This window comes from Bubalus kerabau, chromosome 5, assembly GCF_029407905.1.
Source record: "Bubalus kerabau isolate K-KA32 ecotype Philippines breed swamp buffalo chromosome 5, PCC_UOA_SB_1v2, whole genome shotgun sequence".
Lineage (NCBI taxonomy): Eukaryota > Metazoa > Chordata > Mammalia > Artiodactyla > Bovidae > Bubalus > Bubalus kerabau.
The window spans coordinates 57535393-57558113 of NC_073628.1; the positions used below are offsets into that span (position 1 = coordinate 57535393).

Sequence of the window (22721 nt, forward strand, 5' to 3'; positions counted from 1 at the left end):
GCCCCACCCATGGAGCAGAGTCTCTGTAGGCAGTCCCCTCCCCACTTGCCCTCCACTTTCCCTCGATAAGTCTGATCCAGGACACGATGGCAGGGCCAGGGCCCTGCTGATCCTGGGCTCCAGAGAGAGGCTGCCTTTCTCTTGGGAGCTCAGCTCGCAGGATGTGCCAGGGAAATGTTTCCACATATTAGTGCCTCCTGGGGTGGGGCAGCAGCAGTAGGTGGCAGGACAGGGCAGGGGAGTGAAACCCAGGGCACCCTTGGGAGGAGCCCAAGGATGGAGGTTGTCTTCTCCAGGCTCCAACCTCCAGAACCAGGAGGTCTGGGGTTCTCCCAAAGCCCCCAGCCTCAGTTTACCCCCAGTGACCAGACGGTGCTGCACAGACCACTTTATTTGAGCAGCTGTTGTGGTAACTGTGGTAGTGACATAGTTTAAGTCCTGCTCCAGGTGAAGAATAAAGGGGAGGGGAAGAGGTGAGAGGCAGGGGGAGGAGGGGAGAGATGAAGAACCAGATAAACAATCCAAGAAGAGAGGGGGAAAAAAAGGAAAGGAAGTTACGACAAGAGCAAATTCATAAGCCGAGGAAAAGGCAGCCCAACAAGCGTGCCTTAAATTAAACTTTTAAAAGGTAAAATCTGGTTGATATTTTTCAAATCTGTATTTGCTCAGTTAGGCCTTAACAAGGAGCAGTGACATCACCAGTGCAAGGCAGACAAGCCAGATACCTTCTATTATAAGAGAGGAAAAAGAAGGCATAACGGATGGCAAACCAAGGAGGTCGGGAGGGAGGGAGAAGCCAGCTTCCTGCTGGTCCTCCCCTTCTTCCTGGCCACGAGTTTAGGAGTGACCAAGGCAGGTGGGTGAGGTCATTATAATGTGATTTTTGACCAAAAGTTTCATCAACACTGGCTTTCCCCCTTGGGTTAGTCCTGGTCCAGCATCAGGCATCCCTAATCCAGCTGGTCCCCAACCTCACAGTTCATGCAGGTGAGGAACTGGCTCCACGTCTGTGTCACCATTCTGGATAAACTCGAAGATGAATTTCACCTGGGTCTCGTAGGCTTGGACTGAGATTTTCTCATTGATTCCATGGATGCTGAGGGAGAGAAGTTTTGAGGGAGAGGCCATTGCTTTAGTACACAGGTTATTGCAGAGCACCCTACACCCCTGTAGCCACTGGCCTTTGACCCTCCAGGGGTAGGAAGTGGGCAAGGTGGGAGCAGCCATTTGGAAGAAGTGAGATCTCATATGACAGGTTGGTCACCTCTCCAGGATCTACATCCATGGCAAAGTGCAGTGGGGGCAGATGATGGTCCTGGGGAGTACAAACCATCATCTGCTCTGGAATCTATTTAATAATTTCTCCTCTGAGGGGAAATTATTAAAGTTATCTTTTAATTCTCTCTCTAAGGCTGGAGTCCCAGCTAGACTTATCCCTATGCCAGCCACCCCTCCCCACATTATTAGGGGCACAAGTGGATAGGAACCCAGGCTACCTATGGGGTTCTCTGTTTCACCTCTAATTTCACTACCAGATCCGATGCCCACAGCCTGCCTCCACACAACAATACTACCAAAGCACACATGTAACCTCGAAGATGAAAGGAGATAAAGAATAGCTAACCCCACCTACACTCCTTAAAAAAACCAATGAACCTCCTTCCCATGAAATCTGTTCTTAAGTTCAAATTCAAATATATATTCAAACAACTTGACTTATGATGAGGAAATCAGAGCTGAGTATGGTAAGGAGCAGAGAGGTAAATGGAAAGCATGCCCCTATATCCCAGGACTAAAAACTTGCTGAAGAACCTACAAAGTAGTAGTTCACACACAGCAGGTGAAACTGGTGAATATGTTTTAGATTCCCAAAGTATGTTTTGAGAATTCAAAGCATGAGTTCATCTTTGACCTCAAATGTGTCTGCAGTTCACTAAGTGGAAGTTGAGAATTCTGGAGTACCCACTTTTGGGGGAAATGAGATCCAGAGGGGAGGGCTTCTCTCAAAGGAAGGAAGAGGTGGGATTCAAGGGCCCTAATTCTACCAGGTTCTTTCCAGTCATCTGATTATCTCCATCCCTGAAAAACAGTCACTGATTCCACCAAATTCTGGGGAGTGGCAAGACTCTGGCACTGAGAAAAGCTGGCCAGTTGGGCTCCACAGTATCTTTTAGTTTGTACAAATTCCAGGTTTCCCCCATTCTGTGGACTGTCAGGAGAATGAGTGGGAAAGGGACAGGTCAGATGTATCTCCTCTCTCCACCAAGCTGTCCAAACCTGTTCCACTCACTCACCTACTGAAGTTCTGAGGCTGTAGGTAGATGGGGTTGAACCGGTAGAGGCCAGTGGTAAGATTCAGATAGTGTCTGCTGTCTGTGTTGCCAATACAAGTACCTAGAAAGGAAGAATCCAGAGAAACGGAGCTTTATGTAAGCAGCCAAGCCAAGGAAGTGGTGGCAAGTAGGCTACCTGGAAAATTGGGACCCTTGTGTCACCATGGAAGACGTCTGGATCTTCCTTAGGAGACTGCAGCCAAGGATTTTTGTCCTTCAGCCTACCCATTTTCAAAACCTTTCTAAGATACCATTTCAGCCAGGAACATGGACTCACCTCCCAAGGGCATTAGAGAGACATCCCTTACACGGTCCAAGGCTAAGTGCCCTCTCTCCATGATGAACATGGAAGCCAGCAGCTTCATTTCATACCCATGGCCAGGTTATTCTATCAGTAGTAACCTAGATATCCAGAAATCTAAGCACCATTTCTTTATTGCCCAAGCTTTCTTGTGTGTCACTCAGGTCAGAAACAAACACTCTCTGGGGGAGTTTTATTGCTATAGACGGAAATCCTCTTAAAGTAGAACATGCTGTGCTGCTGTGCTTAGTCGCTCAGTTGTGTCTGACTCTTTGCGACCCATGGACTGTAGCCCACCAGGCTCCTCTCTCCATGGGGGTTCTCCAGGCAAGAATAAAAATAGAACATAATTTCTGGTTATTCCCGTCTTCTGAAGGAGGACTGTATCTTCCCAGAGTCAAACTTCAGGTCCGGATAGTCCCAGGATACTCTCTAGTGTCCCATTCTCCTGAAGGTAGTAGGTCGTCCCCCTCCCCAGCCGGGGCTGGGACTCCTCCCCATTATGAATGTTCTTTGAAAAAAGACTCCCTAGCTTATCAGTTAAAGTGTGGTGAGATGAATTTGAGATGGTAATTTGTGTTTTATTTTGATTGAGTTAGCGCTTTTATTCTAGAAATGTATCCCATTTTTAAGTACTTTCAGGCAGAACCGATTTATCATGAAGCTATTAGGCTTATGCATAAAGATCCCACAAGTACAGATGTGTTTTTTTGAGTTCATGACAGGGTCATAGCTCTGTATTCATGTAGTTGGATAGGTATTTTTAACAATTTAAAAGTGACAGAAAAATTTCAAACATATAATTGGCTATTGCTTTATAGCAAACTTGGGATGACGTGCCGCACGCGCGTTTTGCTTGAGCACCCTTTTTAAAATCCAAGTATAGCTGACTGACAAGTGTTGTGCCAGTTTCAGGTGGACAGCGAAGTGACCCAGCCATCCACGTTCAGATACACCTGTTCTTCTTCAGATTCTTTTCCATCATAGGTTATACAAGACACTGAATGTAGTTCCCTGTGCTACACAGTAGGTCCCCACGGCTTATCTACTTAATATATAGTAGTGTATATCTGTTGTTCCCAAACTCCCAATTTATCCTCCCCAACACCTTTCCCACTTGATAACCACAAGTTTGTGTTCCATGTCTTTGAGTCTGTTTCTGTTCTGCAAGTAAGTTCACCTGTATCATGGTCCTAGATTTCACACGAGTGACACCATATGACATTTGCCGTTCTCTGTCTGATTTGCTTCACTTAGTATGATAACCTCCAGGTCCGTTGTTCTACTTTCCACTCCTGGTTTCAAATGGGTCCCTTCACAATTCCTGGAGATTTCTGCCAGTTGATGTCTGCCTATCTTTATTCTGTATAAGCCTAACTGTGTTGGTGAGATTATTGCAGGTGTCCCACAGGGAGAGGGAAAGGTAGAGAGCCTCTGAGGCCAACAGAGGAGAACCTGGGATCCTGAAAGCCAGGGTTCCTCGATGGCAGGGGCCCAGGTCCTGCTCTGTGGCAGGAGTCCAAGGAGGCAGGAAATCTCAGAGGGGATGTTCAGGGGGAGATCTTGGATCCAGAGCTCTCACCCCTAAGACAGGTCAAGGAATCAGAGGAAATCTGCAACCTGAAGTGACCTTGTGGGCAGGATAATGGATGTCTCAGAGGCAAACACAAGGACTGATGACCACAGACTAAGGGATCCTGATGCTATGCTATTGCATGAGACCTTGAGGCCTGATTCAAGGTGGGGGTGGTGGGGTTGCTTGGAGGCTTCAATAATGCCTAAGGTTGAATTTCTGAGAAATGAGTTAGATTTAAGTTGATTAAAAACTAAGAGTGGTTTTTTTTTTCCCCCCCAATACCCAAGGAGTTTATGGTTGTAGAATTTCACTATAATATCTTTAAGCTCCACGCCTAACAGGTCCTAAGAATTAGCTCAGAAAAATGAGAGACTCCATGATTGAAGGTATATAAAAGGAAAGTGAACACAAGTCTTCCATTAGAGCATCTTTTCCTCACATCACAGACCAGAAATTCTCAAACTGTGGTCAGCCATCAGCTGGTGTCAGAATCCCCTGGGATATTTGTTAAAAAGGCAGATTCCAGGGTGCTCTCCAGAGTTAATATACCTGAATCTTTGGGAGTGGGTCCAGGTAATCTGCATTTTAATAAGTTCCTTAGGTGATCCTCTTGTCCTCTTAAATTTGAGAACCACGATCCATACAGCATAGATTTGGAAGGCATGCTGGAAGACTGGGGAAGGGGCATAGAGGCACTGCTACTGGGAGAGGTGAAGGGGGTTAATTCCAATGGTACAGCCAGGAGAAGTTCCTGGGCTGCAACTTCTGAGCTCTGTTGCTGAGCTGTTATCTTAGAACGGATCAGAACCAGACTGCATGGGTGGAACCCAACCCCCTCTGTGGCTTCTCCAGAGGAAGGGTAATCTGAACCGATCCTCCCCTCTAGGCCAGAGTGGCCGGCCTAGGTTAAGCCAGGACCCAGGCTTGGCTGACCTAATTTATTGTTTCTGATCCTTTCCTGTTTGCTTTCTCACTTCCACTTGGAGGGGAAAATACAGCTCCAGTCCCATCAGGAGAGGAAGCAGCCAGCTGTTTCCAGGCTGAACAGCTGGCATGGGGGTGGGGCAGTGGATATTAGATAGGATACAGTTCCAGCACACCCCCTCTGCCCCCGCCAAATTCCCCCAGCCACAGTTGATGAAGTCATTACCTGGGGCAACAATGTTAACTTCCGGGAAGACAGATTGTATGGTCTGGCGGAGCAGCTGGTAACCCAAGGCCTGATCATCAGAGGGGCTGACGGGCAGGGGGTCAAAGGCATCCAACACGTGGAACTGGACCCGGTCATCAGCCACAATGTCCTTGGCTAGTTTTAGAACCTTGAGAGAGGAAACAAAGAAAAGTCTGATTTCTTATTGATTTGCTATTCAAGTACTGTATGAACCTATACAGTCCTGATTTCTCTCCAGCAAGGCAGAGCCTTTACAGAGGAGACTCATTGTAGCTCTGAGACCTCAATTTCAGCCTACTGGTTGTACGAGATAGAATGGCTGTTCTTCCTGGAAATCTACAGCATGGTAGATTTAGGTTAGATGCTTGGGAGGTTTGCCTTATAGCCGTGAGGCAGGTCAGGAACTAGAAAATCAGGATATTGGGCAATTTCCCTTAGGCTGAGAACCATGGGCTAGGTGAAAATGTAGGAGACAGCACAGTGGAAATCTCAACCATCTCGAGGCAGAAGGGTAGATGTGATGACCTCACTTCAGCCTGGGAGAGTCTCAGACAGGTGGTGACAGGTCATTCACTTTCTTCCTTCTCTGGGCATCCCTGCTTCCTGTTTGTAACCATCTACACTGGGGCCAGGAAGATGAGCTCAACAGACAAAAAGCTAGAGGTTGGGGGGCTAGTATTCAAGTTTTCTCTCTGAGCCTCCTTTCCTCAGGAAGGAACATGAGGAAGCTTCTAGAAATTTCAGTCTGAAGTAACTAAAGCTGAACTCAGCAAAAGTCCTGGTCCCAGGCAGGATGTAGACCAGACCCTGAGGATCAGATCACATGAAGCTGTGTGGGAATGGATGAGGATGCTGACGGTCTAGCCCCACAAACCCACCCAGCCATCTAGGGAAAGCTCCAGCACCAGTCTCAAGCTATCTGATAAACACTTGCTTTAGGATGGTCTCTGCCCTAGAAAGGGGAGTGTCTGTCTCTTAACTGGGGGGCATTATCTCGAGAAGACCTCTTCTAGGTCAGTGTCAGGTCTGGAAAGGAAATGAGGGTTCCTTCTTCTGACTTAGAAACCATCATTTGAGGCAAAGCAAATTCTGTGCTGTTGGACTGAGGGGAGGGGCAACTCACTTGTCAGAGCTTATTTTTACTCCAGCACAGATGTCTCAAATACTCTGATACAAGAATTAATAATATATCATCTGGATATGTTCTTGACCCTCTGGAAGGCTCCTAAAGTCATCCCCAGAAGTGGCTGCTGTGCCCTGCCCCACATTACTTAAAGATTCCTGCCTCCAGAAACTGAAGCAGGCACACAGATTGGAGCTCAGTGGGCAAGTGGCTCGGTGGTAAAGGGTCTGCCTGGTGATGCAGGAGACACGCGTTCGATTCCTGGGTGGGGAAGATGCCCTGGAGGAGGAAATGGCAACCCACTCCAGTACTCTCGCCTGGAGAATCCCATGGACAGAGGAGCCTGGCGGGCTACAGTCCACGGGATTGCAAAGAGTGGGACATGACTGAGCCCACATGCCTGCAATAAGCACTACAGAGCCCAGGTTTCCCACCAGCTGCTAGGCTAGGTCTGGACTCAAAGGCCTCGTTTCCTTATGTCTAGTACCAAGAATATAAAAGGTACGCAATGAATGTTGCATACATACATTTTAAAAGATGTGAAACCATAATACTAAAAAAAACAGCAGGAGTTGTCTCATTAAGGAGTTTGCCCAAGGTTTACAGAGGTGGCATCGCTGGGCTGGGCATCTGACTTCACAAGGATGGTGCTTTACTGTTTCCAAAGTGCCTACAGGTTGAAATGGCATCGAGTAGAGCCAGAGAGAGGGTGGTGTTCAAGACGGATTTCTTAGTGGTATGAATTTTGAGCCAGAATTTGAAGGAAGGATATGAGAATGAAGAAGAGGCAAGAGACAGTCTGAGCATGGAGGGGTCATGCACAAAAACTCAGCTCTGTGCTTTGTGGAGCCACTCGCAGCTGTGTGACACTCCGCAAGCTCCTTAGCCTTTGCGTCTCAGCTTGCTCATCTGTTAACAGAAGGATAACTGTAGCACCTACCTGGTAAGGTGGTTGTTACTATGACTGGATGCACGTAATATGCTTAGGCTGGTTCCTGGCACTCAATGTATGTTACTTGTTATTTGCCTGTTTAGAAGGGAGGGACCACTCTGGGCAATAATCAGAGGCACAAGGATGGGACTAAGAGGAGGGATTCATCAATGGTAACGGGGACCTCAAAGGCAGAGCACATTGATTCCTCATTTCTCTGAGCTCCTACAGTCCGTATTCCCACATTATGTTGTTTTCTATTTTAGGCTAAGCTGTATTTTCTTCTTGAGTGAACAAGTTCGAGGGCAAGGACAATGGGTACTTAGAGTTAGCAAGACCGGCTTCCACCCTACTGTGAGGCTGGTCATCAAAACAACCACGACAGGCTGTCACTGGCTTGTGCTTCAATATCTCCAGCGGCAGAAAGCTCACCATCATGTGTTTCAATCCATCTCATCTTTGAACTCTGTGATGAGCATCTTCTTAATGATGAACTGAGGTACAGCTTCCTGTAGCATCTAACCTACTCATACCTCTTTTATTTATTTTTAAAATATTCTGTAGAGTCAACAGGATAAAGTATCAATAGTACTCGAGCCATCAGCAGGATTTCACCTTTGTTGAGAATAGAGGCCTGTGCTCTTGCCTCCTGAATGCTGTTCCCAGGTCTTTGCTCCTTTTTGGGTTTCACTGTAAATGCCTCATGAGAGGACTGTGTGTGTGCTCAGTCATTTAGTCACGTACGACTCTTTGCGACCCCACGGACTGTAGCCTGTCAGGCTCCTCTGTCCATGGAATTTTTGAGGCAAGAATACTGGAGTGGGTTGCCATTTTCCTCCTCCAGGGGATCTTCCCAACCCAGGAATTGAACCTGCCTCTCCTGTGACTCCTGCATTGCAGGCAGATTCTTACCCTGCTGAGCCATAGGGGAAGCCCCTAAGAGAGGACTGACCATGGATACAAAGCTGCTTACTGCCCCAACCCCACTTCACAACCATTTCGTGACACCTTGTCCTATGATTTCCTTTGTGGTGCCTACTTCTCCCACTTGTTCATATATTTGATTACTTACACCCACTAGCATGTAAACATCTTTAGGATGGGAATCTTGGCCTGTTCACCATTTTCCCAAGTGCTTGGAAGAATGTCTAGCCCACTTAGTGAATGAATAAATGAAGGAAGACAGGAATTTTCTGTAAAACACTCTAGATAGGTGGACATCCAGCCTCTGAGAAGCTCATTATCATGTGAGGTGCCATACTCCAAAACTCTGCTTTAAGTGGGGGCTCCCAGAAACATCTCCCAGTGGCCTTATCTCTCCCCTTCGAGGGCCACACAGGACAAGCCTTCCTTTCCACGTGGCAGTCTGTTACATTTCTGAAGGCTCTTGTTCCTCACAGATTGGGCCACAAAGTTCATTCAGATCCTTCCTGTAAAAACTTATGGGTGAGACCAGGTAAAGATGGACGAAGAGGGCTCAGGGAGCCATTTAGAATCAGGGCATGAGGAAGAGGTGTGACCAGGACGAAGAGGTACTGTGTGCTCCTGGGGTGATGGGGTCTTTCCATTCCCCACAGGGGCAGGGGAGCAGGGTGGGCCTACGGAGCCCAGAGATCTCATCAGATCGGCAGGGAAGGAAAGCCACTGCGGCAGGGGACTGGAGAGGAGGGCAGCGTGCCAAAACCTGGGGAGATGAAAGCCCCAGCTGGTGGAAAACAGCCCTTGGAAAGGGCATGGAGTTGGAATGAGGCTGGAAAAAAACTGGTGGAAAGAAGTTCAGTGAGGGGAATTCAGTGATTTCCTGGCCCCATGAGCCCCCAGGGAGAGGACAAAGACTGGCACTGGATGAAAAGCAGCAGAGACCAGGGCTTACACTGTCCCAGCCCCCTGCCAATGCTGGGTGACTCTGGGCAGGCTGCCCCCAGCCCCTGCAACACGGGCACGCCCCCCAGCCTGTGCAAGGACACAGCATCCTCCACAGGGAAGGCCCCAGGGAGAAAGGACCACAGAAATTGAAGCGTGGCGGACCCTGAGGATCCGCCAGGAGGATCATCAGGAAACACCACCTGCCCCTCACCTTGCTTAATCCTGGAATATAATACTCATCTCATAGTTGTCAGGTGGGTTTTTTGATCATTTTCAGAAGGATCAGATTTACCTTCTGAATTCTTTTTAGCTCAACCTGATGTTTAAATAAACTAGTGTTTCCTAGAGATGTCAATCACGTAGGGAAGTCTTGCCTGACCTGTGGACAGATTCTCATTCCTTCTTAGATTCTTCAATAGCAGCAGCCCCCTTTCCTCATAGCACTCATCATGGTTTGCAGTTACACATTCATTTTACTAACTTTTAAATTGATGTTCATAGCAGAACATCACAAGTCTGTCTGCAACCTCTTCTCTCCAAGGAGTTACACACCCTTCCCATGGTATTTTATTGGCTCTACAGGTTTCAATTAATAATACTCCAGCCTCTGTCTCTATTATCTCTTTGGATCTAAGGTATTTATAACTGTCTATTAATATATTAGAAGCCTCTCAAATTTCTAAACCATTATATTTCTCTGAGAATTTGCTTTCCTCTTGAATTCCCAATCTTGGTTACAGGCACCGGCACGCGACCAACCACCATCACACACTGCGTCCTGAGGAGCCCACCTCTCACTCCTCTGCGGGCACCTACTCTACCCCATGACCAGTGACCATCACACACTGCGTCCTGATGAGCCCACCTCTCACTCCTCTGCGGGCACCTACTCTACCCCATGACGAGCTACCATCACACACTGCATCCTGACGAGCCCACCTTTCACTCCTCTGCGGGCACCTACTCTACCCTACGACCAATCATGAAACACTGCATTCTGAGGAGCCCACCTCTCACTCCTCTGTGGGCACCTACTCTACCCCACGACCAGCGACCATCACACACTGTGTCCTGAGGAGCCCACCTCTCACTCCTCTGCGGGCACCTACTCTACCCCATGATCATAGCCTCAGTTAAGACCTCCCTACCCACTGCCTGAGATGTTGCAACAGTTGAATTGCTTCTTCTTACTTCAAGGCTGCCTCAGGGTCGCCACTAGCAGTGCTTCTCTAAAAGAGAGCCTGAGTCTATCACAGCCCTGTTTGAAGACCTCTGACATTTGTCCACAGATTAGAGCCCAAACTCGTTGGCATGGCACACAAAGCCTTGACCCCCAGACTATCAATACAACTCCATTTTCATCTTCCATCACTTTTCCCCAAATTATTCTACTCTTTAGATTTCATTTTCCCTGGACCTTGAATGTCCTGCTGCTGCTGCTAAGTCACTTCAGTCGTGTCCGACTCTGTGAATGGCCTACTTCTAGCAAATCCTATTTGTCCTTTAAGTCCTTTCTAGTGGTTGGAAAAGACTTTCTTGGTTCTTCGAGGTAGCATCAGCCCCCTTTTTTGGCTCAGGTTCTATGGTAATTTGTTCATCCCTAATTGTTGTAATCCTAGTATAGTGTGAGGCTGAGAGCACAGACTCTGGAACTGGTCCTGGATGTATAATACTGGGCATGTTACTTACCTGCTGTGCGGATCTGTGCCTCCATTTTCCCTGTTAAATGAGGATAATACATTCCCCACTTCACAGAACGGCTGCAGGGGTTAAATGTATATGTATAGTATATGTTTACTGTACATGTATATAGTATGTGTGTGTATATATATATATATACTATGTATATAGTATATACTATGTATATAGTCTATATATATATACTATGTATATAGTATATATATATATAGTATATGTATACCTGAGAACAGTGCCAAGAGCACAGCAAGCCCACTATCTGTGTTGCTACTATTATCATTTCCTGTTTATCATTAATTATCATCATTCATCTCCCACTCCTAGACTCCATGTTCCCTAAAGCCAGAGATCTCCTATCCCAGCCAAGCACCCGGCACATAGGAAGCCTTTGAAAAATCACTGAACAAATGAGGCCCTGGGCCAGCTCCACCCAGTCCCAACGGACACACCTCAGTGGGGCTGAGCCAGTCGTCGGGAACACATGGTACGTACCTCCTGAACAGTCTGTGCAGGGTGAAGTCGGAAGTTGATGATGGCCTCGGCCACAGCAGGGATGACATTCACCTGGAGAGAGAACCACAAACCTTGGCCTGAGCTGACCTCTAGTCCCTCACACCTAACCCCTGCCCAGGAAAAGCCAATTACCACCAGTAGAGGGAGAGGAAGCTGATTTGACTGAAGAACTCAAGGCTTAATATTTTTAGCCAGCCACTGTCTTCTCTGGGCCCTTGACACGTGGTTATGTTCAATGCTAGAGGCCTGTCTCTGCTTCAGGCCAGACCTTCATGTTTCTTGGTCCTGGAGGGGTCACAGAGAGCTACTCAGAGCAAGACTGCTTTCTCTGGAGCTGCCAGGACACCTCTTTTCGGCCTGTACAGCGCTGCAGGTGGTCTTCTGTGTGCGCTCTTTCCCAGGGTGCCTAGGGCAGTTCTGCAGTGGTCAGAGTTGGTTCTTACTCAGGAGGGGCACCCCAGAGCCTCTGAGGCCCCATTAAGCCCTGAGGGGGATGATCACTATAACCGATGGTGGTAGTGATTTTCCATATCCTACTGTGAACTTTGTTCTCTGTCTGATGAGGAAAAAACTCAGGACTAATTAGAAAAAAGGGTTGAGCTATGGAGGGAATTTCTCCTCAGAGCCCATGAGAGAGGAGATTCCCCAACTGTATATCTTTCTTTGAACTGCTATGGTGCAAAAAAGCACCAGGCTAGGGCCAGGAGAACCGGGCTGATACAAACTGGCTGTGTGATTTTCAGATATGACAACCTCTTTGTGTCTCTGTCTCTCAGCTGGCTCCTCCTCTGTTAGGAGGACCAAATGGAAAAACAGATGTGAAAGTATTCTGGACAGATAAAAACACCATTCAAATGCAAGGACATAGTACACAGTACTATTATTTTGGTGAATTCTCTAGGCAGCTGGTGAAAACAGCTCAGGTCTGGCTGACATGCCAAACACACCAGCCAGTCACAGCAGAGATGAATTCTGAGGCACCATTCACTTATTCTTAACCTGGGCTGCACATCAGCAGAGCTCCGCAAGGCTGCATTGGGTGAATGATCCTCCTTGACGTTGCGCTGGTGGTACTGGTAGAAACTGGAACGGTCTAACTCCTTTCAAGATTTCAGAAAAGCCTCAGCCCTGGTGAGCTAGTGTGGCTAGTTCAAACAGAAAAGCTCCTTAGTGGCTGGTCCAGCTGAAAGTAGACCGATTTGCTGAAAAATAGTTCTCAGAAAAAACTTTATCAAAGTATTGGTTCACTTGAGACTTATTTCTATAAAAGTAAACCTTAGGGGTTCCCTGGTGGTCCAGTGGTTAGGAGTCTACGCTCTCACTGCCAAGGGCCAGGGTTCAATCCCTGCTCAGGGAACTAGGATCCCACAAGCCAAAAAAGTAAATCTCATATAGAATTTATATTTTTGAAGGCCACCCAAAATTTACCTTATTTTGGAGAATGACAATGTATGTATTTTAAGGCTGTATACATCACAAATGTTATAGATTTTTAAAATAGTAGGTGAGTTTCTCTAATTCAACTCAGGGAAAAGATATTAATCATTCATTAAATTTGTGAGGTGAATAAAGCTTTCAAAACATGAGGAAGAATAATAAAAAGGTGGTAAAGAGGTTGGGAATCTTTAGCCTACATGACCAAAATGCTAGATGGATATATTACATGTTAAATGAGTATAGGTCACAAAAATTAACTCCCAAATAATGTCTCTTCATGTCAGTGTAATGGTTATGTTTTTGAATGGGTACAGTCCCAAAGAACCTGAGGGAGGCCTCTGAAACACACATACATGAAACTTGGCCAGCAACTTCATGGAGTTTGCAGATGTCAGTTAGAACCCTTGCTCCTGAGGTTTACCCATCTGATGACATAGGACAATTCAGCACTGAGCCTTCCTACTATCCAAACTGTAGCCAGAGAAGGAAGGAGAAGCCAAGAAGATAAAGCCAAGGGATGGAGGGGTGTGTGGGAGGAGTCAGGTGGTGTTACCTTGACCCCGGCATTGAACATGGTGAGCGCCGTGGTGGTCCTGACCAGCGAATTGGTTATGTAATTCCTCTCCATCACCCTAAGGCAAAAAGAAGAGAGGGTTGTAGGATACCCCCTTTCCTGAACCTTGGAGATCTTTAAGACTAGGAGGGATGTCCTGCGTACCAGTTAGATGTAGTGTCTGGTGGCTGAGGGATGGTTAGTCAGGCCTGGTTAAGCCCAAGAGAGGAGATGGGGAAGTGGGTAGGTTTGGGGTGGGGATGTGAGGAATGGAAAGATAAAACTTTACCTGCTTACAAGGGGCCGAAAGAGCCACAGGTTGTTCAAGACTATATTGGTAGGGAAGGGAAACTGAAAGGGAAAGCACCAGGTCAGAGGGTTTCAAAGGGGTCAGCATAACAGGCTCACTGTTCGGGACCTGGGCCTGTCCTTGCTTCAGACCCGCCTCGAGGGCCTGGGGCAGTAGCCTCAAGGGTGAGTGGGAGCCACCTCCCTCAGAGTGGCTGGTGTTGGGGCTCAGGTTCTCAGCCTGAGCACCAACAGCCCCAGTGAACAAGCTGTGTTTTGGCCCAGCCAGCAGCTGGAAATAGGGGAGAATGGGCAGAGCACTGGTTACCAGTAGGGCCCCTTTATTACTCTGAAGGCAGCTTCTCCACCACCCTTTCTTCCCCTTCCACAGCTGACCAGAGTCTGTGAGACTCCTCACACCTCATTTGCCAGTTGCTCCAGTGCCGTCATCAACGGCCCACTTCCAAACATGTTCGGCATTGGTGTCTGCTCCAGTCTGGAAGAGAAAGGGAGCTCTTGAGACTCACCCAACTCAGCAGTCCATGGAGAAGACGAGAGACAGGACATTTCCACAGGCCCAGCCAGGAGGTCTCCTGCTCACCGCCCCATCACCTCCACCATTCCGTATCTCCAAGCACAAGCGGGGCTACTTCTACTGCACTCACAGGAGCTGTCCCCGAATACCAAGTCCGAGAGAGGGCACCGCAGTCTCATCACACCTACCACACTGTAGCAAAGCTGTCAGCCTCTCCCACTAGCTGTTGAGCTCCTGGAGGAAAGGGACTGTCCGTCTCTTCCACCACCGCATGCCCATTACTGGACACAAAGTCTCGAACGTGGTAGATAGTTAAATATTTAGCTGAAAGAATATAGCTTTTCTTCCTACTCTCCAAGAAAACCAGCCAGAGGTAAGCTCTGGTATTACAAACCCTGCTGTCCTCATCCACAGACAGCAGCCTTTGCTTATCTTGAAGTCATCTTGCTGGGGCAAGGGGAGAAATTAGATGGTTCTCTTCCAGCTTGTGATCTATCATTTCTGGCCTGGACTATTCCATCTACCTAACCTAGCTTTTGTCTGCTGGCCCTTGCTTGTCGTATGGATAGGTCCTTTTCTGACCTATAACCCTTGCCAGGGTACTGCTAGCTCTGTCCTCCCTATAACCTCCATCATAGCTTCTCAGCCCACCATCAGGACAGGAAGCTTAGCCTCCTCAACTCAAAGTGGGGAAGTACCAGGTCTTCTAGCCGGAGTCTGGTGGGGGTAGCAAGGCCAGGAATTGCTCACCGGCTGACCGCAGCTGCGAGAATGCCTATGCTTGTTTCCTTTGGAGGAGCTGAAGAGTGGCCTGTAGTCATGTTGACTTGCAGCATGAGGTTAATCGCACCCTTCTCGGAAACGGAAACCCTGTAAGAAGGATCAGAGAAGGCCCTCCTGACTTCCTCCCACCCTGAATGACCCCCAGGCCCATCTGTGCAGGGATCTGGTAAGCCAAGAGGTCTGTTTCATGCTGCTTAAAGATTTTACTTTAGAAGAGATAGGGAAAGGAGAGCTCGGGCTTGGTCAAAGCTTGGGATGATTAAAGCAAGTGCGTGCCTGTGTATATGGCTCAGTCGTGTCTGATGCTTTGTGACCGCATCTACTGTAGCTCACTAGGCTCCTCTGTCCATGGGATTTTCCAGGCAAGAATCCTGGAGCAGGTTGATTAAAGCAAGAGGAGTAGGCTTATCGATAACCAGACTGACTGAGGGCAACTCCCATGTGAGAACCTCTTCTGAGGTAGGGCTGGGGTGCTATACTCACATGGCAAAGGGCTTCTTGAGGTAGGGAAGGAAACCATCCAAGATGAAGCTCCCCTCATCCACCACGAAGGCTAGCTGGACGCCCCTTGCCTGTAGCAGGGCTGAGATCTTCTGAGCCCCGTTTATCCCTGATATCTGCAAATATTAAACCCAGAACCACAGTTCTCCTCAGTCAGATCTTCAGAGATACCTCACAGAGACCCATTCAGCATAGCTGGGCGCTCCAGAGCCTCCCCATCCAGGCTCCTTCATGAGGGACAGGGCCCTCAACAATCCTGCCTCAAAGAATCTGGAATGTCAGAGCTGGAAGGGCCCAACCCCCTCATTTCCCAAACTAAGAAACCAGGACCCAGAGTATGAAGTGATTTGCCCAGGGTCAAAGTAAGTGGCATCATTAGAAATAAAACACAGTCATTGATCTGCCTGTTCTCTCTCTTCCCATTACACCGGTGTTTCTCAAGGTGTAGTTGATGGACTATGTGCCTGCTGCAGATGTCACCAGGGAGTTTGTTAAACATTCAGATCTGTGCATAACACTGAGTAAAAGAAGCCAATCTGAAAAGACTACATTCTGTATAGTTCCAACTATATAACACTCTATGCTATGCTATGCTAAGTCACCCCAGTCATGTCCGACTCTGTGCGACCCCATAGACAGCAGCCCACCAGGCTCCCCCGTCCCTGGGATTCTCCAGGCAAGAACACTGGAGTGGGTTGCCATTTCCTTCTCCGGTGCATGAAAGTGAAAAGTTAAAGTGAAGTCGCTCAGTCGTGTCCGACTCTTCGTGACCCCATGGACTGCAGCCCACCAGGCTCCTCTGTCCATGGGATTTTTCCAAGCAAGAGTACTGGAGTGGAGTGCCATTGCCTTCTCCGATATAATACTCTAGACAAGACAAAATTATGGAGGTAGTCAAAAGATCAGCGGTTGCCAGGGTTTGGGGAAGGAGAGAGGGATGAATGGCAGAACACAGAGGTTTCTCAAGGCAGTGAAAATACTCTGTATGATACCATAATGACACACCATTATAGTGTACAACACCAAAAGTGAACCCTAATGTAAACAATAGCTTTGGGTAACTATGATGTGTCCAGGTAGGTTCATCAGTTGTCACAAATGTATGACTCTGGTGGGGGATGTTGATATTGGGTAAGGCTGTGCATGTGTGTGGGTTGGAGAAGAAAGGAAATTTCTGTATCTTCTAATTTTTGCCGTGAACCTAAAACTGCTCTTAAAAAGAAATAGAAAAAAACATCGTGTCTGTGGCACAGAGCCCAGGCATCTACATTTTGGTCAAAGTCCTTAGAAATTTCTGGCAATACATACACAGTGTGTGTGTACTCAGTTGTGTCCAGCTCTTTGCAACTCCCTGGACTGTGACCCACCAGGCTCCTCTGCCCATGGAATTTTCCAGGCAAGACGACATATTCACAGAGAAGTTGGCAAAGTGTGCAGCCAGGGAGCAAACCAGACCAAAGTGAAGCATACTCCCTCCCCGAGGAGGGGACCCAGAGATAGGCTTAGGATGAAGGCATTCTACCTCCTCATCATGGCCCAGAGCAATGAAGAAAGATCTTCGGGGGATGTAGTTTCTGATCAGCAGAAGCTCCAAGGCCTGCAGGATTGCCTGGGGGACAGAAGGACAATGGGAGAAGAGAAAGGCTTATTATCTAAGTGGTGGTACCAAGGCATCAGAGATATTCAGCAGCTGGGAACAGGGCTAGGATGTGATTCCTTTTAGAGAGAACACATTAAAATGGCCCCAGGGATGGAATGGAGGAAAGCAGCGGGTGTATGCACGGTCAGTCACTCCGTTGTGTCTGGCTCTTCGTGACCCCACAGACTGTAGCCCACCAGGCTCCTCTGTCAGTGGGATTTTCCCAGCAAGAATACTGAAGTGGGTTGCCATTTCTTCTTTCAGGGGATCTTCCCCACCCAGGGATTGAACCCACAACTCCTGCATCTCCTGCATTGATAGGTGGATTCTTTATCACTGAACCGCCTGGGAATCCCTGTAGGGAAACAGAGCTCACATAAAACCATCCCCACCTGGAGAAAAGCATAAATTTATCAATGTCAGAGCTGAAAGGGTACCTGGGATCATCTACTCTGATCTGTATTTCACAGCTGAGAAATCAGGACCCAGAGAAGTGACCAACTGATGACTGGAACTCAGATCTGGCACCAAGGTCTTCTCTACCAGAACCTCCCACCTCCCAGGGGTTAGCAGAGCACGCCCACCCTGGATTGATCTTTAGGACTCTAAGGCAGAGGGAACACAGCATTTCAGACCATCAGAGAGTTCTTGTTGTCCAGTGTGCCTCGACCATAGATGAAGCCATCACGCTCCAACCCAGAGAAGGGGGGCACGTCCCAGCCTTTGTCCGGGGCAGGTACCACGTCAATGTGAGCGAGGAGCATGTAGGGCTGCATGCTGCGGTCTGAGCCTTTGATAGTGAACAGGTGGCTGTAATTTCCTACGACCTCATGCCGGATAAAGCTGGTATGGAACACAGTAGGAAAGACTAGAAGCAAAGAGATGCAAAGCAATGAGAGAAAGCCAGATTCAACAGTTGCCTTTGGTTTTCTTACTAACTGATTCTCCCTGCCTTTTTCCTCCCCTTTAAAACAGGCAGCCTCCTTTAGGAAGCCCTCTGGGCCAAAGCTAGTCTGATTCCTGATTCGCCCAATCTCTGAAATATCTCTTCCTCATAATGTGCTATTACTGTGTAATAACATGCATATCAAGACCGCATCATTTATGACAGATAAGAGCTCAATATCTGGACTGACCCGACCTCTAATGTTGTCACAAATACAAGTTACAGAGTGATGCAGACTAGGATTACATTAAATTTTAAATATAATAGGTCCCAGTATCCAAATTATTTGGAACCAAACATGACTCTTATCTATGTATATTAAAAAATCAGAGATATTTTTCCTTTGCAAAACAATACTCCTAATGTTTGTGTTATATGGAGATAAAAGATGATCCTGTCGAGCACATGGCCATACTTCCGTGTTCAAGTGTTCTCAGGGTCAACTATGCTAGTTACAGATAGGTAATAACACAGGTGGCTTTAGATACATGGGAGAAAGAACTTTGATCTCCCTTTGTGCTGTGTTGGAAGAATCCATACATGCCTCTGTGGATAACTGAAAACAAGCAAGCAGGAAAACAAACAAAAAACTGAAGAAGAATAAACATTTTTTCTTGTCAGCCTGCTTATCTAGTCTACTATTGCTGAACATTTCTTTCCCAATTTTATTTCTTATTTAGTGAAGACTTTCAGCCTGGCCACTGGGGATTGATCCCAGATTCCCACCCCACCCCAACTGCCCGTCCCAGAGTGTTAGAGAAGGGACTACTTACTTGCTGTGCTGTGTCAGCCTCTCCCACTCCTGATGACTTGAGAGGGGGCTGTTTTTTGTTTGATTTAGTAAAGTGGCCTCACTACTCTGCATGAGCTTTCTCTATGGGGAGGGGGAGCTCCAAGCCTCCTTTCTCCCCTTGACCCATCCTTCTTTAGCTCATGGGCAGTGGGGTGAGAAGAGAGCAATTATGCGACAGTTTAAAGTTTTTGACTGTCTAGCAGCTCAGTGTTAGTAATGAATCTGGAGCAGGGCCTGGGTAGGTGGAGTGTGCCTGTGTATGGGCCGTAGGTGTGTGTATGGAGGTAGGGAGGGGAGGAGCCCGTGGTGCAGTTCTGGAAACTTGCAAATGAAGAAGGAATTCCAAGTCCTATCTTTTTATTTTATTGACTGACATTAAAGGGCAAAAATTGACAGCCAACCCAATGGCTATATGCCTTGGTTCTTCAAAGGGTAAATCTAGTCTCTACTCTGTGTCTACTCTAACTCCTGAACTCTCCCTTCTATCCCTCCCCCTTGTATACAAACACGTCCAAAGAGGCCCAAGCACATTAGGTTGCCCTCTGGTCAGTCACAAGATAAACTTCTTTATCACCTTGTAAAATCACTGTGTCTCCAGTGCTACCTCTCCTAACCCTTTCCCACGGTTTGTGGCTGACCTTTACGAATGTATTCTCCAAACTCAGCCAGGGCTGTTGTGTTGAGCTCCTTGGGGCTGAAAGACACTGTTGGAATCTGGATGGCACCTGTTGGAGTCAGAGATGGAAGATGATAACAACCACTGATTTTTCTACAGCCCTGTGTACATAAAAAGTTCTCTTGCACTCATTATCCTATTGTGGCAGGCAAAACAATCATTCCAGGTAGGCACTGCTGTTTTCCCTAATTCAAAGGTGAGGAAACAAGCTTAGAAGCATTAGGTGAGCTGCTCAAGATTGTCCAGAAACAAGCAGTAGAACTGGGATTTAAACTCAAGTCCTTTGTTTAGGTTAATATGGTTCTTAAAGGAAGATAAAGTCCAAACCGGCATGGGGTGGGGGAGGTCAGACAGGAGTAAATTTTGATCCTAAGTGGGAAGCTGCTATAAATTGCTGCTAAGGCCTCACTCTGCCTCTGAAACCACCAACCCTTTGATGAATCCAAGGAGCCCACTGTCCTGGGTCCCTTTGCGAACAAAGCTTTGTATCTTTTTGTGTACAGTGAGTATGTGAAAGTCCCTCAGTCGTGTCTGACTCTCTGTGATCCCATGGACTATACAGTGCATGGAATTCTCCAGTCCAGAATACTGGAGTGGGTAGCCTTTTCCTTCTCCAGGGGATCTTCCTAACCCAGGGATTGAACCCAGGTCTCCCGCATTGCAGGCAGATTCTTAACTATCTGAGCCACAAGGGAAGTACTCTTTGTGTACAGAGAGTAGGCTTATTCCTCATAGACTGGTTAATCCAGAGTGTCAATGATCTCAGCCCAAGTCAGCTTTGGGGGCACATGATGCCTGGGAAGGGGGCGGGGATTTAGAAGCTCCCAAACAAGCTCCTTTGTTATAAACGATCTAATCCATTCTACCCAGAAGTCCAGTTCTTGAGTTGCCACTAGGTTCATTCCTTGGGGAAGGTTTTATATTCTTAGAGTTCCACTGTCAAATGCAAACAGTAGGGGGTGGGGGTGGGGTCATAAGATAATTTGATTAGAAAGTGAAAGAAAGTGAAGTCACTCAGTCGTGTCCGGCTCCTCTGTCCATGGGATTTTCCAGGCAATAGTACTGGAGTGGATTGTCATTTCCTTCTCCAGGGGATCTTCCCGACCCAGGGATCGAACCTGGGTCTCCCGCATTGTAGACAGACGCTTTACCGTCTGAGCCACCAGGGAAGTCAATTTGATTAGATGGCTATCCAAAAACAGTAGGAAGAAAAATACCCAGAGCAGCTTGATGTCAAGGGAGGCCTCTGACTTCTGTACTCAGTTTTGTGAAGAATCAACCCTGCACCATAGCCTACCAATAGGTGGGGAAGCCAAGGTTCAAAAAGACTACAGGAACTGCCTATGTGAGATTGAGAGGCAGACTCAAGACCTGAACTCAGATGTTTTGCCCTTGGCCCACAATGCTGGAGACGCAGGTTCGATCCCTGGGTTGGGAAGATCCCCTGGAGAAGGACATGGAAACCCCACTCCAGTATTCCTGCCTGGAGAATCCCATGGACGGAGGAGCCTGGTGGGATATATGTATAGTCCATGGGGTCACAGAGAGTAGGACATGACTGAGTGACTTCAATATTCCATATATTCGGGGTTCTAAGTCATGGTGCTATGCGGTCCGTATTTTAGTTTCTTACCTAGCTTTTGCTTTCTTTTGTGCAAAGAGACTCTGGTGAATGGCTGCCCAATGCCTTTCAGAGAACTCTTTACACGAGGATGCTTTGGGAAAGCCCTGCTCTGCCTCCCAGGCCTATCACTCCAGCACAAACACAGTTTACATTTAACAACAAGGGCTAGCTTTTGCATTTGCCTGCAGGTTTATTTAGGCAGTTTCTTTCAATCCATTACTTAATGGAAGGGAAAAGACTGAAGGTAAGCCCAACGGTGAGGAAGGATCTCATTGTTTTCATTGTTGTTTATTCCCTAAGTCATGTCCTGACTCTTTTGCGACCCCATGGACTGACGCCTGCAGCCTGTCAGGCTCCTCTGTCCATGCGATTTCCCAGTCAAGAATACTGGAGTGGGTTGTCATTTCCTTCTCCAGGGGATCTTCCCGACCTAGGGATTGAACCCGTGTCTTTCGCATCCTTTCAATATTGAGCCACCACCTCTTTTCTCCTGGATAATGCAGACTGAGAAGGTAAGTAAGTTTTTAGCTTGGTTTGATGTCTAGGGGAAAGATGTTCTTTAATTGGTAGAGGAAATTAGGAACATCTCACACTTCAGCAACAGCCCCATACTTCTTTATGGAGCCATCTAGAACCCGCAGGATCCTACAGGCAATAGAGGCTGTCACCCAGTGCTTACTCCAAGATGTAGGGTCCTGGGGAAGATGGTTCAGCTGACCTAAACTTCAGTTTCCTCATGGGTACATAAGGTTCAGATCGTTTAGTCCTAAGAAACTTAACAAGTGAAGACTGCCAAAGGTTACAGGCTGTAATGTTCCAGGCAAGCGGAGGTTGGTGTGGGGGTGGGGTTGGGTGGATGACAGCCTGGTCAACCCGGGCGAAGTTGAAGCTTCCAGGGTAGGCAAGGAACGCCCTGGAGTCCCCAGAAGGCAGGTCTAGGAGCAGAGTGCGGTCTCCAGGGGCCGGAAATGGGTCTGGGGCTTGGTGGTGGGGTGTTGCGGAGCTCAAGCTCGAGGGGCGGACCTCTGCGGCAGGGGAAGGGAGTCACGGGTTGGCCCGAGGAGACGGGGACCTTTATCTGAGAATAAGCGGTGAAGGGGACCAGGGTTCACCTTTGAGCGCTTCCTTCATGGCGATGCGTTGCTCTTGGCTGAACTGAGAAGGGATTCGCGGCTCCCTTTGACTCTCCGTGCCCCGCAGGCCCTTCGATCTGGAGACGGCGGCGATACCTAGGAGCAGCGCAGACAGCGAGGCCAGCAGGCAGACGGACGGCCGAGCCATGCTTCTCTCACGTCCTCGCTGCCAGTCGGCGGCTGGAGTTTGGACCTAAACGCGCAGACGGAGTTCTTCCCCCTGTCACGGCTCCAATTCCCGCAACTGCCTTAGCCCCGCCCATTCCCAGAGCTGGCCAATCGCCGCTCCGCTGGAGACGCT

At 47.9% G+C, this 22721-nt stretch overlaps 1 protein-coding gene across 1 annotated transcript; it reads right to left on the minus strand.

Moving 5' to 3' along the window:
- Positions 1–356: 356 nt before the first annotated feature.
- On the minus strand, positions 357–22668 carry PM20D1 (peptidase M20 domain containing 1). Its single transcript, XM_055581757.1, has 13 exons — positions 22400–22668; positions 19626–19712; positions 17884–18116; positions 17132–17218; positions 15592–15725; positions 15076–15195; positions 14211–14286; positions 13792–13853; positions 13503–13581; positions 11492–11563; positions 5361–5529; positions 2295–2394; positions 357–1096 (listed from the first exon to the last, which is right to left on the minus strand). The coding sequence occupies exons 1-13, from the start codon at positions 22566–22568 to the stop codon at positions 973–975; spliced, it is 1512 nt and encodes a 503-aa protein (XP_055437732.1). The 5' UTR covers positions 22569–22668; the 3' UTR covers positions 357–972.
- Positions 22669–22721: the final 53 nt, after the last annotated feature.

Excerpts from the sequence above, each read along its gene's own strand:
- PM20D1 (XM_055581757.1), bottom strand. The coding sequence starts at position 22,568 with ATGGCTCGGCCGTCCGTCTGCCTGCTGGCCTCGCTGTCTGCGCTGCTC. Across the intron at positions 18,117-19,625 it reads TGGAGAATACATTCGTAAAG|TCTTTCCTACTGTGTTCCAT; the intron begins GTCAGCCACAAA and ends CTTTGCTTCTAG. Across the intron at positions 2,395-5,360 it reads AGTTAACATTGTTGCCCCAG|GTACTTGTATTGGCAACACA; the intron begins GTAATGACTTCA and ends CTTCCTTTCTAG.